Source organism: Helianthus annuus, chromosome 15, assembly GCF_002127325.2.
Source record: "Helianthus annuus cultivar XRQ/B chromosome 15, HanXRQr2.0-SUNRISE, whole genome shotgun sequence".
NCBI classification, from domain to species: domain Eukaryota; kingdom Viridiplantae; phylum Streptophyta; class Magnoliopsida; order Asterales; family Asteraceae; genus Helianthus; species Helianthus annuus.
The window spans coordinates 50391091-50410740 of record NC_035447.2 but is presented as its reverse complement, the minus strand read 5'-3'; the positions used below and the strand labels follow the sequence as shown (position 1 = coordinate 50410740).

Sequence of the window (19650 nt, the reverse complement as noted above, 5' to 3'; positions counted from 1 at the left end):
AAATATTTTTATTTTAGTGATCGGCATGCAAAAATACCATTCGTCGCTTAATTTGATTCGTTTTCGCGTTCGTTTGAGTTTCGTCGTAATTTAACGATTAACGTGACCGTACGACCAAACGAGCCAACATCCGAGAGTTTTCCGAGCACATTTTGAGTCCTCTAAACTTTATTGACCTTGTAGAGCCTTGAAAATGGCTTAACGGGGGTCAAAAGGGGCTGAAATGAGCTTAAATCAAGTGCAGGGACCATTTATGCATTACTGCCAAACTGGACTACACGGGCCGCGTAAGCCCAGTCCTCTGCTTATGCGGGCCGCGTGATAGTGCCCAGCGACCAGAAGTCATTTTTCAGCAACTGTTTGTTATTTTAGGGGCTGTTATGCAAATATCTTGGTGTGTTAACCAAGTTAACACCTCTCCAAGGCTTTGAACCTGCTTGTAACAATTGTATGGCCATGATTTATTGCTTGGAAGCTACACAAACAAGTGTCATGATCTTGTAAGTTTGCAACAAGTATAAATAGCTTGGCCATTTCATTTGTTTCTTCACACTTGGTCTAAAATTCTCTAAGTTTGGGTTAAATAACTTCATACATGAGAATTTATAAGATCAAGTTCAAGCAAGGACCTTTTGTAAGCCTTCTTTTATTCTTTTATTGCTTTCTAGCTTAAAAAGTCAAACAGTGTTTGACTTTCAGTTTGACCAGTCAATGGTCAACGCAAAGTTCGTTTGAACTTTGTAACGTGATTGTAACCACGATGGTTATAATCCTTAGTGATTATACCTACTGATTACCACGTTAACTAGGCGTAGTGACGAGTCAAAGTTTCGGTCAAAATGCGTTTTAGCACACATTTTGCAACGGAACTACTTTTAGGTATCAAAACACTTTGTTTTGATACCAAATCAGTTTTCTAAGTTAGTTAAACATGTTTTGACATGTTTAACTCGTCGCTATTAGTTTAGTGCTTGTTTAGGGTCGTAAGTTAAGCGGTCTAAACAACCGCTTACACTTTCGAACTCGACCCGTTTGGTCGATCATTAGGATCCGACCAAGCTTGATTAGTGATCATAGTTGCATAGGGAATAACCTCTGAGGTTATACCTTATGATCACATAGGATTGGTTAGTCATTTGCTAGTTAGCTTGTATGCCCATAGGAAATGACCAAAATGCCCTTTTGAAGCATAAATCCGTATTTTGACTATGTGAACATATTTTTGACATATATCTGATTTAGTAACATGTTTAGGCATAATTGGGCATCTAAGACTTGATATAGCACATAGTTAACCATCCGAACATAGTTTTACGCAAACGATGCATTATAGTGGCTTATACTACCGTAATGGGTCGAAACGGGTCAAAAGCACATAGGTAGACTTTCAAATCAGAATGTAAGGTCTATTAAATCATACCATATGAGTTCAAATACTCATTTGATTTATAGAACCTCATTCTATCCTATCTCCCGATTTAGGATCCGTTTATTAACATAGTTACCTATATTAGGTGCCGGTTGATTCGTGATTCTTGGAGCCTTATTTGGTCTTATTCTCAAGACTATTAGGCAACCCCAAGTGAGTACACAGTTCCCCTCTTTTACCGTTTTCAAATACTTTGGGGTGATACACATGTACATACGTGTTACTTTCGTGCATTTCATTGCCTTTATGACATAAACATGCTAGTTTCACCTAGTACATATCGAGTACATGCTTTCAATTATGTTTTGCTATGTATGTTAAGCATGCTAGCACATTGATTTATTACACATTTGTTGCATATGTTAGTTAACATATGTACACATTGTTTTACATGACATTTCTGCTATGTATGTTTACTGAGCATGCTAGCACATTGTTTTACATGAACATTTCTACTAGGCATGTTTACTTAGCATTTCTAGTATATGGTTTTCATAGCATGCTTACATTGGTTATGACATTTGGTGTGTTTAATCAGCGAAGCCCAATATCTCTCTAGAGCCCAACTAAACATTAGTTACTTTTGTACATGCCAACATAACAAACACTAGTTAAAACATCTATACTATATAATAAAAGAAACCACTTTTGGGACACTTGTCGTCATAATAGGTCATCTCTTATAGATAATTATTATTTTAGTTTAATCTATTTTAATTAATTATAGATAACCCTCCTATAAATATATATTTTAAATAATATATTATTATTATTATTATTTTAATCTATTATAATTTTTTAATATATTAATTAAAGTCAATTCCTTGTAGTATTTAATCCACTCCGCATTTTTTTCATTAATATTTTATTAGTTACATTAAATATTTATCTTGATCTTAATTTAATATTAAATAAATGTCCGAAATTCATTTATTTGTTAATATATTAGTTTCGTCAACAAATTATTTATCACGAAAATCAAACTTTGTATTAATGTATGAAATCTTTTTTTTCCTTACTAAAAAAAGTTATTATATCAATTTTATTACATAATTTATAAATCAATTTGTCGGAATTGGTACCAACATTTTATCACTCAAATAGATGCTGATTTGCTTCTTGAATAACATATCTTCTTTTCAAATACCATCTTCACAATCACCATATCTATCGCGTATCGAGTTTTATCCATTAGTATATTGAAAGATATGACTTTTTTTATTCTTTTCAAGAACCATCTTCACAATCACCATATCTATTGCGTATCGAGTATTATCCATTAGTATATTGAAAGATATGACTTTTTTTATTATTGGTATATAAAATTAGATTCATTAAACCTGTGTAATACACGTGGTTTTTTAAAGGTATACCTTTTTTTATTATTTACTATACAAAATTACATTTATTCGACCCCTGTAATACATGAGGTTTTTTAAGATATAACTTTTTATTATTTGATATATAAAATTAGATTTATTCAATTGGTACAATACATGGGTTTTTTTAAGGATATATATTTTTTATTATTTAGTATAGAAAATTACATTTATTCAACCCGTGTAATACACATATTTTTAAAGATGTAACTTTTTTATTATTTGGTATACAAAATTACATTTATTCAACCCGTGTAATAAATGAGGTTTTTTTTAAAGATGTATTATTTTATTATTTGGTAAACAATATTACATTTATTCAACCCGTGTAATACACATGGTTTCAAAGATATAACTTTTTTATTTTGTATATAAAATTATATTTATTCAACCCGTACAATATGGTTCTTATAAATATAACTTTTTATTATTTAATATATAAAATTATATTTATTCAACCACTGCAATAAAGGAGGTTTTTAAAGATACAATGTTTTATTATTTAGTTTATAAAATTTATTTATTCGACCCGTGTAATACACGGGGTTATAACCTAGTTTAAATGTATAAAAACAAAAACAACCAAATGTATGTGTATAATGTGACAACCTGTATTTTGTAGAGTCTTTCCCTTGCACTGATCCCTTCTCATGCTTTGTGCTTTAATGTATTTACGTGCATGCTATTTGGAATGGTAAATGTATTTACGTGCATGCTATTTGGAATGGTAAATGTATTTGAACAATGGTGAATTATAAATGTTTTATGTAAATGTTTTAAGTGTATATAATATTGTCTAGTCACACATGATCTCTGTATCGCACACTTTGTACAATGGACTGAAAATACCTCATCTATTGATTGACTTCCTCGGCCCACAACACTTGAAGTCCAATCCGAGCCCACACACCCCTATTTTATGTTACATGATATTTTATGTTATGTTACATGTATTGGTACATTGCACATTACATGAATTATTTTATGTTACATGTAATTTGTATATTGCACACTATGAATGTAGCCTACATAACAATTGTAGCCCACATGACAACTGTAGCCCACCCCAAATCGTGACACTATGTGTCGGCCCAAGAGAATTAACCAAATCGCTCAATCCCCTATATTAATGCATACCCTTAATTAAATCCCATAATTAAATTCTTTGAGGTAAACCCGAACTTGCGCATAAGACCCTCTCCTGGCTCACTTTGGTGCATGAAAAAAAAAACAGGTAACTCACCTATCGATTGCCTCTTTATTCTTGAAGTTTTTGCAAAAGGATAGGTTACGCATGAGATATATGTATGGATCTTGTGTGTTATGATTATATAGAGTAAATATATGTGTCGATGTTGAGAAAAGTAACATTTCAGTTGTAACCACTGATGAGTTCTGAATAAATAAGCAAACCACTGTTTGAGGCTAAACAAGACAAACAACTGGTTGCATTATAAACACTTCTTGTGATCAAACACTGATGGTGATTAACTGCTGAGGGTAACAACTAATCATGGTAAAACAGCTGCTGTTGAAATAAGCAGTAGATAGTGAATCAGTAGTTTGAAATGCTGTTGAGGAGTAGATCAGTGTTTGAGGTATTGGAGAGCAGTTGTTTAGATTCAAGGTCTGATACTTACATTCTTGTAAGATTAGGGGGTGTTTGTGGAAATTCTTACAACGGATAGTTGTAACTGAATTTGGGAGTTTAGTATAAATAGGGGTTTGTAGTAGTGTGTACATAACTCATTACTTTCAATTTCTTTGTAATTTCTTTTCTTGTAATTCATTTTCAAATTCAATAAGATTCAATCATTAATCGTTGATTCGATTCTCTGGGTCAATTTCTGGGTTGTTTTTCTGACAAGTGGTATCAGAGCCATTGGTGGCTCGATTAAAGAAATTGACGTTCAATTCCGCAATCAGAGATCAAAGATGGTGTCAACGAAGTTTGAATTGGAGAAATTTGATGGGAGGAATGATTTCAGTCTATGGCGTGTGAAGATGAGGGCTCTTCTGGTTCATAATGGTGTGGTAGATGCGCTGAAAGGAGAAGATAAACTTCCTGAAGGCTTAACTGATAAAGAGAAGAAGGATATGCTCAAGAAGGCTCATAGTGCAATCATATTGAGTCTTGGTGATCGAGTTCTTCGTGAAGTATCAAAGGAGACGTCTGCTGCAGGGATTTGGGCAAAGTTGGAGTCATTGTATATGACAAAATCTTTGGCAAATCGGCTGTATTTGAAGAAGAGGTTGTATACATTTCACATGTCATCTGGAAAGAGTCTTGAAGATCATACAGATGAATTCAACAAGTTGATTTTGGATCTTGAAAATATAGAGGTGGCATTGGATGATGAAGATCAGGCCATAATATTTCTCACTTCTTTACCATCATCATATGAACACTTTGTGGATACATTGATGTTTGGTAGAGATTCTCTGTCTATGGAAGATGTATTGTCTGCCTTGAATTCAAAAGAATTGAAGAAGAGGTCAGATTCTAAAGAAGAAGGTGGAGATGGCTTGTATGTGAGAGGAAGGTCAGATCAAAGGAATTATAGAAGTGGCAGCAGAAATTCCAGGTCAAAATCCAAGTCAAGATTCAAGAGGAGATGTTTTGTTTGTAATTCAGAGAAGCACTTCAAGAAAGACTGTCCAGAATTCAAGAAAAGAAAAGGTGAAGGCAGTTATTCAAGAGGTCAAAGTAGTAATTACTCAAAGGGGCAGAGTAGTCATGGAGATTCTGATGATCAGTCAGAAGGAGGTTATGACAGTGCTGATGTTCTTATGGTCACAAGTGAATGTGCTCAAGAAAAATGGGTAATGGATTCAGGGTGTTCATTCCATATGACACCTTTGAAAGAAGCCTTCAAAGAATTGAAGATGGTGGACATGGGGTCTGTAAAACTTGGAGATGATAGGCCTTGTCAGATTCTTGGCATTGGTACAGTCACAATGAAGACAGAGTCTGGTATCACGTTTGATCTCAAAGATGTGAGGTACATCCCTGATCTTAAGAGAAGTTTGTTATCTCTTGGTACTTTAGAGAAAATGGGATATCATGTTAGTCTTAAAGACGGAAAGGCCAGGGTTATAAAAGGGTCTATGGTGGTGCTCAGTGGTACTAGAATCAAGAACAACATTTACATGTTGGATTGTAAAGTTGTTGATGGAGTGGCTGCTGTGGCAAGTGAAGAAGGTGATGATGAAGCCCTAAAGTGGCATAAAAGACTTGGTCATATAAGTCAACAAGGCCTGATTGAGTTGTCCAAACAACAAGTTCTTGGTGATCTAAAGAACTGTGATATAAGCTTTTGTGAAAGCTGTGTGTTGGGAAAACAGAAAAGAGTAAAGTTCAGTAAAGGAAAACATAGTTCTAAGGGAGTCTTAGACTATGTTCACTCTGATCTGTGGGGGCCTGCAAGAACAGAAACCTTGGGAGGTGGTAAATACTTCTTGTCCATCATAGATGATTACTCAAGAAGAGTGTGGGTTTATGTGCTTAAACACAAGAGTGATACTTTCAAAAAGTTTCAAGAATGGAAAGTATTGGTGGAGAATCAAACTGAGAAGAAAGTGAAGAAACTCAGAACAGATAATGGGCTGGAGTTTTGTAATCTTGAGTTTGATAAATTTTGCAAAGAAAATGGTATAGCCAGACACTTAACCATTCCTGGTACTCCACAACAGAATGGTTTGGCTGAAAGAATGAACAGAACTTTATTAGAAAGAGTGAGGTGTATGTTGGCAACCTCAGGAATGCCAAAGAAGTTCTGGGGTGAAGCTGTATCCACTGCAGCTTATTTGATCAATAGATGTCCTTCATCAGCAATTCAGATGAAGACACCTATGGAAATGTGGTCTGGTACTAAACCTGAGTATGAAGATTTAAAAGTTTTTGGGTCTTTGGTTTATTCTCATGTGAGTGATGATAAGTTGGATCCAAGATCTCAAAAGTGTGTAATGCTGGGATATACTGAAGGTGTAAAAGGATACAGGCTTTGGAGGTTGCAAAATCCAAAGGTGATAGTGAGCAGAAATGTTCAGTGCAGGGAGAATGTCCTGTACAAAGATGTTATGGAGTCAATAAACAGAAGTGTATCCAAGAAAGATGATCTTCAGTTTGAGGTGGAGCCAGTGTTAAACAGACCAAAGGTGAATGTTGAAAGGTCTGGTGCAACTCAGGGTGAAACAAGTCAAAGTGGAAGTTCTGGTTCAAGTCAGGATGAGACAAGTCAAAGTGTACCAAATTTGGAGGATTACATTTTGGTGAGAGACCGGTCAAAAAGGAAAGCTGTGAAACCACTGAGGTACAGAGATCAAGAAGATATTTCTGCAGTTGCTTTTGTAGCAGCAGAGAATGAAAGCATCTATGAACCGCTAACTTTTGAAGAGGCTGTTAATTCAGAAGCTAATCAAAAGTGGTATAAAGCAATGGATGAAGAGATGGATTCTCTGTACAAGAATGGCACATGGGAGTTGGTAAACAAGCCAAAAGACCAGAAGTTAGTGTCTTGCAAGTGGATTTACAAAATTAAAGAAGGTGTCAAACCAGGAGAAGGTCCAAGATACAAAGCAAGACTGGTGGCTAAGGGATTTACTCAAAAGGCAGGTGTTGATTACAATGAGATCTTTTCTCCTGTAGTCAAACATGTCTCAATTAGAGTTATCTTGTCATTGGTTGCATCATTAGATCTGGAGTTGGAACAAATGGATGTGAAAACTGCATTTTTGCATGGTAATTTGGAGGAGAAGATCTACATGGCACAGCCAAAGGGATATGAAGTCAAAGGCCAAGAAGATAAGGCATGTTTACTGAAGAGGTCCTTGTATGGACTGAACCAGTCTCCCAGACAGTGGTACAAAAGATTTGATGAATACATTGTGGGCAGTGGTTTCAGCAGAAGTCCTTATGACAGTTGTGTGTATCATAGGGAGTATGACAGGGGTAAATTTGTCTATTTGCTCTTGTATGTTGATGATATGCTAATAGCTTGTGAAAGCAAATGCCAAATAGAAGAAACCAAACAACTGTTGATGAGAGAGTTTGAAATGAAGGATTTGGGGAAAGCCAGGAAGATACTTGGTATGGAAATCCATAGAAACAGGGCAGAAAAGGTGTTAACACTGTCTCAATCTTCTTATATTGAGAAAGTGTTGAAGAATTATGGAATGGGAGAATGTAAGCCTGTTACAACTCCTCTTGCAGCTCATTTTAATTTGTCAAAGAAAGATTGTCCTCAAACAGATGAAGAGGAAGAATACATGAGCAAAGTTCCATATGCAAACACTGTTGGGAGTCTGATGTATCTCATGGTCTGCACAAGACCTGATATTGCATATGCTGTTAGTATGGTGAGCAGGTATATGGCTAATCCTGGTAAAAATCATTGGGCAGCAGTGAAATGGATTCTCAGGTATTTGGCTGGTACAAAGAAACTTGGTTTAAAATTTGAGTGTCATGCTGAGAAGGAGAACATGGTCAGTGGTTATGTTGATTCAGATTATGCAAAAGACAAAGATAATGGCAGATCAATAACTGGTTATGTGTTCTCAGTCATGGGGAATATGGTGAGCTGGAAGTCTCAGTTGCAGCATGTTGTGGCACTATCCACAACTGAGGCTGAATTCATATCTTTAACTGAAGGGGTAAAAGTGTCTTTATGGTTAAAGGGTATGGTTGCTGATCTGGGAATCAGGTTGGATGGTGTGGAGGTGAATTGTGATAATGAAGGTGCTGTTCAGTTGTCAAAGAACAGTGTTTTTCATGAGAGAACCAAACACATCAATGTGAAGATGTTTTGGATTAGAGATGTGGTGACTTCTAAGGAAGTGGTGGTCAAGTGGGTTGGAACAGATGTTAACCCAAGTGATGTGATGACCAAGGCTTTGCCAGGTGCAAAGTTTACATTTTGCTTTAACTCGTTAAGTTTAGGTTAAACTGAATTGTTACTTAGGTGGAGATTGTTGAGAAAAGTAACATTTCAGTTGTAACCACTGATGAGTTCTGAATAAATAAGCAAACCACTGTTTGAGGCTAAACAAGACAAACAACTGGTTGCATTATAAACAGTGCTTGTGATCAAACACTGATGGTGATTAACTGCTGAGGGTAACAACTGATCATGGTAAAACAGCTGCTGTAGAAATAAGCAGTAGACAGTGAATCAGTAGTTTGAAATGCTGTTGAGGAGTAGATCAGTGTTTGAGGTATTGGAGAGCAGTTGTTTAGATTTAAGGTCTGATACTTACATTCTTGTAAGATCAGGAGGTGTTTGTGGAAATTCTTACAACGGATAGTTGTAACTGAATTTGGGAGTTTAGTATAAATAGGGGTTTGTAGTAGTGTGTACATAACTCATTACTTTCAATTTCTTTGTAATTTCTTTTCTTGTAATTCATTTTCAAATTCAATAATATTCAATCATTAATCGTTGATTCGATTCTCTGGGTCAATTTCTGGGTTGTTTTTCTGACAGTCGATATGATTGAGCATGTACTTCTTGGTGATTAAGGGTCTGATTAATTATGTTGTTGCATGGTTAAAATTGTTTAATGTCAAGATTAGTAGTTAATAGTTATAGTGTATAAACATTATCCAAAGGGACGATTGATGGAGTATACATGTGAGTATTAATCTGATGGGGGTCTTGATCATATGCATGAACACTAAGGTTTGGTTAATAAATTCTAGTAATGGTTCGATGATAAAGGGTGTTATGTTCGTACATAGAAATTGCTATGTGATTGTTTTTCTTATGATAATAAATTGTGAATGTTATCGAAATTGTTATACGAAATACGGATGAGTTTGATGAGTTAGTTGATCTATGTTGGGTAACTAGAGGATGTTTTATTACTTGATTCGAACTGTTGATGCATGATTCTAGGTACATATTAGCCGGTTAATAATAAGGATATTATATGGGCCTTAATTGTTGATTTGAACTCGTGTTTATATATGGGACACACACACATAATCATACCCGAATGGTACTTGGGCTGCACCTCTTCTCTGCTTATGGGGGCCGATAAAATTTGTGGGCTGATCGGTATGATATAAACATAAGCTGTTAATATTTGATAACATTAAATCATGATTAGTAATAATTGGGCCTCACATGCTTAGGCACATGCATTTCTGATTAAGTCAATTTGGGGCCGATTATGTAAGTAATGATAAAGTTGGTTAGTGTCTTGTGAATGGGCCACTATTTTAGAGAACATGGCTTTTATTTAGCACTAGGGCCGATGACCATACTCGATTTTAATTGGACCACATGACTAAACTTGACTTAGCAATGGCCGACAATTCAATCTATTAATCCAATGTCATAGAACAGTGTAACAACATGGGGCTGCTAGAATTTATTAACAAACTGCAAGTTGTCGGATCACTTTTTCAAACTCTATCTATTACATGTTAATAATGTTATCTTGGAATGAGGATCATGATTTGATTTGATTTGTGTGAGTAGCCGATACATATGTTAATGGTTATTACGTGATATGCATGTTACGTGTTGTACACTAACCCTGTGATGAGTGCAAACTGTTTAATATATGTGACATGGTTGATTGTGAAACTGATTATTTTTGGTAACCACGGTAGGGTTGGTTGACCAACTGGGAACGGGTAATGTATCAAAACATACCGAGCAAATCAAGGTGAGTTCACTGCTCTTTTTCCAAGCATGCATCCCGGGGAGGGATATCGGGTAACGTTCCGAGGAGGAACGCTTGTTTATTGGGATGTTTGTTATTATACTCAGTTTCTATCACATAAGACCCCTTACATCTACCGACAGTTGCCGGGGAGGCAACGAGGTTATTAGTTGATAGCGCTATTAGGTTTGGCACCCTCACACCGTACCGGGGAGGACGGGCGTGAACTAATCTCCTTAAAGCATGACCAATGTTTTGATAGAGACATTGGGGTTGGGCAAATACATCTTGTAGCCATTTCGGTAATCGAGTTAATAACAACATCAAATCAAATCGTTGAACTAATTTATACACATATATGGTAACTAAACGCGTTAACAAAACTTTGAACTCACCAACGTCGTCTGACACACTTGTCTGCATGCTTGCAGGTCGTTAGATTTCTGATTATGGACTTGCTATCTGGGAGCGCTGGAGTGGTCATGGATCGAGACTCTTGGATACTTGTCACATTGGTTCTTGAACACTTGTTTGAAACAATTGATTAACTGTTACTATATGCTTCCGCTGAACACGTACCTTGGTTTTAAACTTATGACTTGGATTTATATTTTGAAATGAATGGAATGTTTTATTTAAATATTATGTGTAGTTCAATGTGATTGGTGACTTGTATCCTGGTACATCACATGTCCCGCGGTGATTCCGCATGTGATATTTTGGGGGTGTGACATATAAAAATACACACAACTTAATATAAAACTAGGGTTACTAAATCCGCGCGTTGCGCGGTGGGTGGGCATCAGTTCGTTTAACTACGACACTGACACTTGTTATAGCAACAAATAGAAAAAAAATATGATATAACCAAAGATATACCAACACGGTAGGAATTTGATCGGTATCGGTTTGTTTTGTTACGCCACCTACACTCGTTACAGCAACCCATAGAGAAAAAAAATGTTGATATGATAAAAAAATACTGACACGTGAATTACATCGATAAAAAACAAACGCAAGTTACATAAGATATATAAAAGAACCACATAACACATATAAAAAACCACTAAACAACACATATAAAAAACCTTTGAAACAAATATACTTAGACCGTGGGGTATGGTGGGGTGTGGGTTGGGGGCATGGTGCGATACGTGGAGTATGGGGCACCCAAGACCAAAAGCCAATTTCAAAGGGGTATGGTAGGGCGTGGCTGGGGTGGCGTGGGAAAAAAAGCCAATTTCAAAGGGCTAGTGCTCTTGGCCAATGAGGTTCCGCCATGTCATGTGAGCAGGTAGCCCCGTCCAACGCCCGGGCTGAAACCCCCGCCTAAGAGGCCACGCCGAAACACGAGCCCACCCGAGATGGTGACTTAGGCGTTTGTACCCAACCCCACCCCATACCCCATATTCTTACGGTTCATTCACTTAATCTTTTAATAGTATACAAACCCCATATTCTTACTGTTCATTCACTTCATCTTTTAATAGTATACAATATTCTTACTGTTCATTCACTTCATCTTTTAATTAATAATTAATAATTAATAATTAATAATTAATAATTAATTAATTAATAATTAATAATTAATAGTATACAATATACAATATACAATTTTTAACAATAGATCATCTCCTAAGTTGGGTAGGTAAGAGTCATAGAGAAATATCTTTTAGCGTACTTTGAATTAACGATGACGGTAGTCAGCGCACCATGTTGACTGAAACTGCTGGCCGCTCAATGTTTCTCCAAAAAAAAAAAAAAAAACAAATTAAAAAATTAAAAAATAAATTAATCAACACTTCTCACGCCAAACACGAATATACTCTTTTCCTTATCAGAACAATCCCTATCTAAATTCATCATCCAATAATATAATAATCATTGAGAAAAGGGTGTAAGCTACCGCAATCGTCTTCTAAGAGCTCTGCTTTTTGCTGAGTGAGTGATTCTTTTTCTGAGTCTGTTTTGTTTTTATTTTTTTGATGTTAAAGTTTGAGTCTTTCGCTTTTCTTTTTGCTATTGTGTATGATTTGTCGTTGATGAAGTGGTTTTAGTAGTTTCATCTAGTTTTTAATTTGATTGTTGTGCATTTTTTGTGTTTGATTCAGTTATGCATCGGAAGTTATATTGGGTTGTTGTGAATTACTTTTACGTTTTGGGTACCCGAAATCAAGATTGGTAGCTTGAATTTGTGCTCATTTAGCTTTAATTTGAAGTGGGTTTCAGTGAAAAGGCGTTAAATTTTTCTCAGAAACTGTAGTAATTGCAGCAGGTTTGTCTTTTTTAAGATGAACTGAGTTAGGTAGGGTGTTCAAAAACCATTAGAACAGAGTCAAAAATGGCTGGTTCGGCCGGTCTAGGACCAATACGGTTAGGTTCATGGTTCGAAATACTGATCTAAACCGTCCGCCTCGATGGTCTGTGGCTTGGTTTATTTCTTTTTCCAATCTGAACGGTTTGGTTTGTCTTTTTTTTCCGAAACCGTAGTTTGCGGTTCGGTCCAAAATCTTCATCAAAACCGGCTGAACTGGACCATGAACACCTCTTGAGTTAGTATGTAAGAGAATGGAATTTGTCGATTTTCTGTTTGAAATTAAGTTCATTTTGTTAATTTGCAATGAGGTTGGCTCTTATTTCATCACCCATGAATTGAATTGGCGGCCATGAGTTAGGTTTCTTCTTGGTAACTATTGAACGGGCTCAGATTCTGCTTTTGAACCATGGAATCCGAGTCTCGAAGCTTATGTAGATCTAGATTAATTTGTGTTATCATGTTGGTCTGTAATGATGTTCATCTAGTTAAAGCTATTTAGTCCAAATTCAAACGCGTTTTGCTCTTGTTTTGCTGTTGATCCATGAAACTGAATTTCTTGTATGTTGATATGCTATTCTTATTCTGTGTACTCCTGCTACTTGTTAAAACTAATTACTGAGTATATGTGTTTTGGACATTTAGGAAGCAGATAATTCATAAATCCTAGTTAATATGTCAAACATAGACATTGAGGGAATCTTGAAGGACCTTCCTCACGATGGGCGTATTCCGAAAACAAAGATTGTATGCACCTTGGGCCCGGCTTCTCGGTCTGTGGTGATGTGTGAGAAGCTATTGCGTGCAGGGATGAACGTTGCCCGTTTCAACTTCTCTCACGGGACCCACGAGTATCATCAGGAGACATTGAATAATCTTCGTATCGCTATGCAAAACACTCAGATCTTGTGTGCCGTCATGCTTGATACCAAGGTAAGAGTTTTATGTTACAGTCGTTATGCGTTTAGGATTAAGATTTTCTTTGTGCAAAATTGGGCCGATCAGCTTGGTTGTGCGTTTTAGTTGTTGAGCCGAATTCCTTTGTCATTATCAAGTCGAGCTTAAATTTATTAGTTTTGTAGTACGACAATTAACGAAAAAATAAATTTGTTTTAGTAAAGAAATCTAAACCAACGCTTTATATAGTAAGCTGACCATGATAACATATTAAGTTGACCACGATAACAAGCTTCATCTGTGTCCAAAATTTTGTTAAAAGCTTCATATATTGGGGTGTTAAACAGGTCATGTTTGCGGATTGGCGGGTTCAACCCGACCTGAACACTACCCGAACCTGAAAATTATGTCATACATATGAACCCGAACACGACCCAAATGTTTGCAGGTTGACCCGAACACGACCCCCGTTCAACCCAATTTTTATTTCACAAATTAATATATTAAAATTAAAATTTACTAAAAAAACACAAATGTATATAATACAATTACATTTAAATTATAAAATCTTATGTTAATTTCTCTTTTTAAGTTATAATTATGGCATAAAATACACAACCAATTTGATTTATGACATAAAACATATTGTAAAAAATATAATATAAAATAAATGGGCTAAACGGGCCACCCAGAACCCGTTTAGACTAAACAAACCCACAAATTTCGTGTTAGGTTCATGTCGTGTCAGAATTCAGAAATTCATACCCCTATGCATTCTGTAACACAAAGTAGTCCATTTGACTTCGAAAGTCAACGCATATTTGTTCTTGCAGGGGCCCGAGATTCGAACTGGATTCTTGAAAAACGAGAAACCGATCCAACTCAAGGAAGGCCATGAGATCACAATAAGCACCGATTACACTATTAAAGGAGATGAAGAGACCATATCTATGAGCTACAAGAAACTGCCCGTCGACTTAAAGCCGGGAAACACCATCTTGTGTGCAGATGGCACGATCACGTTAACAGTCTTGTCGTGTGATCCTGCATCTGGGACCGTTAGATGTCGCTGTGAGAACACAGCCATGTTAGGTGAGCGGAAAAACGTGAATCTTCCTGGTGTAGTTGTTGATCTTCCTACACTTACTGAGAAGGATGTAGAAGATATTCTTCAATGGGGTGTTCCCAACAACATTGATATGATCGCGCTCTCGTTTGTTCGTAAGGGGTCTGATCTTGTGAATGTTCGTAAGGTTCTGGGCCCACATGCCAAGAATATTCAGTTGATGTCCAAGGTATGTGTTCTTTCATTGCATTTTAGTTTAGGGCGGGTGTTTGGATACGCGATAAGTTTGACAGTCACATACTCAGATGTTATAAAACTTGATGCAAGTTATAGGGATGTAAACGAGCCCCAAGCGAGCCAAGTCTGAGCACTTTGTCTATTAATTTCTTTATTCCTTAGACGATATAGGTGGGAGGGGGGGGGGGGGATAGAGCACGGTCCTCCCAACCGCCGGAGTGATCCCACTCCGGGAGCACTTTGTCTATTAATTTCTTTATTAATTGGACGATATAGGTGGGAGGGGGGGGGGGGGGGGATGGAGCACGGTCCTCCCAACCGCTGGAGTGATCCCACTCCGGGAGCCGCTACCCGACCAAGCCAGCTCCGCAGTGAATTCCCCTTGCTGAGTTCTTACCTTGGGCGACATATGCCACTCCCAAGACTCGAACCCGGTACCTCTGGATATAGGTTTATAATTATCTTTAAGTATATCTTTATAATAATAATAATTTATATATTTAACATAATATATATATTTTAGTTATTTTTATCATAATTATTATGTAAATAAATATACTATACTATATTATAATGCATATAAGGAGGACAAGAATGTAATTAAAATATTTTGAGTAAATTACAAGTTTTGTCCTTTATGTTTACACCAAATTGCAGGTGCTGCCCTTTTTCCAAAAGTTTACAGGCGGTGTCCTTAACCTTCCAAAATCTTGCATGTTATGTCCTTTAGGCCAAACCCAGTTAGATTTTTTGGTTAAATCTGGTCATGTGCATTGCACATGAGGGCATATTTGTCTATTCACATTCCCAGGGGCTATTTTGTAAAAAGTTATTTTTCAGGGACTATTTATACAAAATTGAGAAATAAAAACCAAATATAAACCACTCCCACCCACTTTCCAACAAATCCAAACACGTTGCAGCAAAACATTATCCGGCACCGAAACCTCAGACTCAAATGACCCATCAACAGGGATTGGAAACAGAATGTGTACGGATCCTGTAGTGGTTGAGGCGGCGATTAAAGGGTTTTGTTGGGGGGTTTGGGTGGTTTTGGTTCCATTGTTAGCGGTTGAGACGGCGATGTGGCGGTCGAAGGCGGAGAGAGGGGGGAGGAAGCGGAGGGAGTTGACGTAGGTGGGTTATGGGAGGATGTGGAATTGGGTTAGGGTTTGGGGGTCTGGTTCCATTGTTAGGGTTTTAGGATGGAGAATAAGATGGGAAGAAGAGGTCTGTTGGACTGGACAAAAATGTATGTTTAAAATGAAACTATGCACCATGTTTAATGTTTGTTTTAGAGAAATCAAACCATGTACTATTTCTTCAATCACATTTACTCGCAGCCACTTAGAGGTTACAAATCTTTTTTCTTTTTTGAAAACCGGTTACGGTTATTAACCGGACCGGTTAATATGCACAAGGGAAAAAAACCGGTTAGTCAAAAACCGGTTACGGTTATTAACCGGTTTTGAAGTGGAAAACTTGTAACCGGTCCTAACCGGTTATAACCGTTTTATAAAACCGGTTTTTGAAGTGGAAAACTTGCAGATGTGGGCACACACGAATTCAACCAAATTCAAGCTCAGAAACTCATTTTTGCACCCTCCCTGCGCGCGGGTAGGACTTGTGGTAAAACATGTCATAAAGCTACAATAGAGTAGTAAAGGCTTTACCTTATAAACAACCACTCGCTTTGTTCCCACACCAATGTGGGACAAAGTATTTACCACCTTTTGAGACTTTTATTCACACACCCAAAACTTACAACATATAAGTCCTAAACTTTTGCTACTAACTATTAGCTACATGATCTTAAATGGCATATATAATATAGTTCTTTTAATTTTATATGTGGAATCTTATTTATTTTCAAAGAATAACATATTTTTTGTATTTTTTTTCTCTATGTTCGCTTTTCTTAAAAAAGCCCACGCTTTTTTGCGTCTTGCGCCTAGGCTCCGGGCGAGGCCGATGCGCCTCGCCTGCGCCTTGCGTCTTTGACAACATAGGTTTTGGTCTAGTTGCAACGGTGGTGGGTGGTTGGTGATGGTGGTTATGGTGGGGTTGCACTGTTGCAGTGGTAGGGACGGGTTATGCGGGGTGGTGGTGGTGGTGGTCGGCGGCAAGTGGGGGTGGGAGGTGGTGGCGGCAGGTGATGGCAAGTGGTGGTTGGAAAGAGAGAGTGTGTGTGTGGATGTGTTTAAAGAGAGAAATTGCAGGATAGGCTATGTTTATTTGTTTTCTAAAAGTCATTTATAAATTAGGATGTGAAAAGACAATAATACCCTTGGGTGATCAGATTTAACCAAAAAAATTAACTGTTAGGCTCAAAGGACAAAACGTGCAAGATTTTGAAACATTATGTACAGAACTCGTCAAGTTTTGCACCAAATGACACCGCCTGCAATTTGGTATATAGATAAAGGACAAAACTTGTAATTTACTCAAATATTTTTAAGACTTGAAGTAATTACAAGTTTTAAAGCATATGGTACAATCCCTAAAAGCTAGATCTTCCTAGCACATGCAAGTTTCCCCCATGTATTTTAAACGTTCATAACTTTCACGTACGTTAATATTTAAAAAAAATAATACACCATAAAAACGAGCATTTTATTCTTTGTAATATGGGTATATTACTGCTGTAGTTTTTTAATTAATTGTAAAAAAATAACATGTTACGTAATTATAGGGTAAGGATAGTGTAAAAGGACCTAAAGTGTGAGAAGTGTTTTATAACACTATATATAATACTATATAACACCATATAAACACCGTATAACAATATGTAACACCATATAACACTATGTAACACTATATATCATTATATAACAAATATAACACTATACATCTATCATAGACATGCTATCAGACAACCTATAGTGTTATATTTGTTATATAATGATATATAGTGTTACAAAGTGTTATATGGTTTTACATATTGTTATACGGTGTTTATATGGTGTTATATAGTATTATATATGGTGTTATAATACACTTCTCACACTTTGAGCACTTTTTACAGGATCCTCTACCCATAATTATATACTATTACGTCATTACGCGTTTTACCAGTGTCCGTGTCAGCGTGTTGTGTTCCCCGCCACATTGCGCAAGCACCCCTATAGTATATTTACTACGCTAAATTAAAGTTATATAGATAATGGGTGTGGGCTCGTTTAAGATCGGCTTGATTCGGATTTTAGCGAGCCGATCTCGGGTAGCTCATGATCGGCTTGGCTTGTTTACACCCCTAACAAGTAATAAGCGTTTGGTTGTGCTTGTGTTGTCAAAAAAGGGTAATAATAAATGACTAAAATAAACATTATTTATTCTTTAATTTTGGGTATTAACTATTTTAAATGTGCTCGATTCTATAAAGGTTGAGAACCAGGAAGGAGTTGTAAACTTCGACGAGATCTTGCGTGAGACTGACTCGTTCATGGTTGCTCGAGGAGATCTAGGAATGGAGATTCCCGTTGAAAAAATCTTCTTGGCACAAAAAATGATGATCTACAAATGTAATCTTGCTGGCAAGCCAGTGGTAACCGCAACACAAATGCTTGAGTCAATGATCAAGTCACCCCGACCCACCCGTGCTGAGGCCACCGATGTGGCAAACGCAGTTCTCGATGGCACAGATTGTGTCATGCTTAGTGGAGAAAGTGCAGCCGGTGCATACCCCGAAATCGCGGTCAAGACCATGGCCCGTATCTGCATTGAAGCCGAGTCGTCACTCGACTATGGAGTCATCTTCAAAGAGATGATAAGGTCAACCCCGTTGCCAATGAGCCCGTTGGAATCGCTTGCATCATCTGCCGTTCGAACCGCCAACAAGGCTCGAGCCAAACTCATCGTGGTTCTAACCAAGGGTGGAAGCACAGCAAAGCTAGTGGCGAAGTACAGACCTGCTGTCCCGATTTTGTCAGTGGTGGTCCCTGTTTTGTCGACCGACTCGTTTGACTGGACCTGTAGTGACGAGGCACCAGCTAGGCAGAGTCTTGTGTACAGGGGATTGGTTCCGCTTCTTGCTGAGGGCTCGGCTAAGGCTACTGATGCTGAATCTACTGAGGTGATTTTGGAAGCGGCTTTAAAGTCGGCAACTGCTAGAGGGCTGTGCAAGGAAGGGGACGCTGTGGTGGCGCTCCACCGTATCGGTGCTGCATCTGTTATCAAGATCTGCGTAGTCAAGTAAGATGGTCAACGTTAGCTTGATCTTTCACTTTGGTTGTTAAATCAGTTTGTATTGTATAAGTTTCTTGAAGCATGTTATGACTTACGAGTTAATGATGCGGATCATATGCGACCATGTGCTGGTCTAAATAAAAAGATACCGATCTGCTTTTGTAATTGAATCGTATAGGTTTGAATAACCGGGGTCTGGGCACAAGGGGGCTATGTATAGGTGCCCAAATACGGTTTTTGGCTCAAATTGGTTTGGATTGAAACTGGGTCGGGTTGGGTCAAAAAAGTCAATCCCGGTTTTGGTGAAACCCGTTCGGGTTCCAGCTTGGTTTTTAGGAGAAAAGGGGTCCAGTTTGAACGTGTAAATTTTTTTGTTAATTTGTGGTGGTGTATATATTTTTTTGTTAGAATTGAGAGTTCACATGCCTTAAAATGAATAGGTTATGGTCATAAAATTTTCTAATAGCAGTTTAGA

The 19650-nt window shown here is 37.2% G+C and overlaps 1 protein-coding gene across 2 annotated transcripts; it reads left to right on the top strand.

The window, feature by feature from the left end:
* Nucleotides 1–12188: 12188 nt before the first annotated feature.
* Nucleotides 12189–19345, top strand: LOC110911552 (pyruvate kinase, cytosolic isozyme). 2 transcript variants are annotated; one of them, XM_022156182.2, is made up of 5 exons: nucleotides 12291–12417; nucleotides 12588–12751; nucleotides 13436–13723; nucleotides 14521–14982; nucleotides 18373–19345. In XM_022156182.2, the coding sequence occupies exons 3-5, from the start codon at nucleotides 13466–13468 to the stop codon at nucleotides 19183–19185; spliced, it is 1533 nt and encodes a 510-aa protein (XP_022011874.1). In that variant the 5' UTR covers nucleotides 12291–12417; nucleotides 12588–12751; nucleotides 13436–13465; the 3' UTR covers nucleotides 19186–19345. The 2 variants fall into 2 exon arrangements, with proteins under 2 accessions (XP_022011873.1, XP_022011874.1); XM_022156181.2 differs by lacking the exon at nucleotides 12588–12751 and having other exon boundaries at nucleotides 12189–12417.
* Nucleotides 19346–19650: the final 305 nt, after the last annotated feature.

What these genes read in the sequence shown, in the direction of transcription:
- LOC110911552 (XM_022156181.2), top strand. Translation starts at nt 13,466, where the DNA reads ATGTCAAACATAGACATTGAGGGAATCTTGAAGGACCTTCCTCACGAT. An exon ending in CCGTCATGCTTGATACCAAG is followed by an intron (nt 13,724 to 14,520) that starts GTAAGAGTTTTA and finishes TTGTTCTTGCAG; the next exon opens with GGGCCCGAGATTCGAACTGG. An exon ending in ATATTCAGTTGATGTCCAAG is followed by an intron (nt 14,983 to 18,372) that starts GTATGTGTTCTT and finishes GATTCTATAAAG; the next exon opens with GTTGAGAACCAGGAAGGAGT.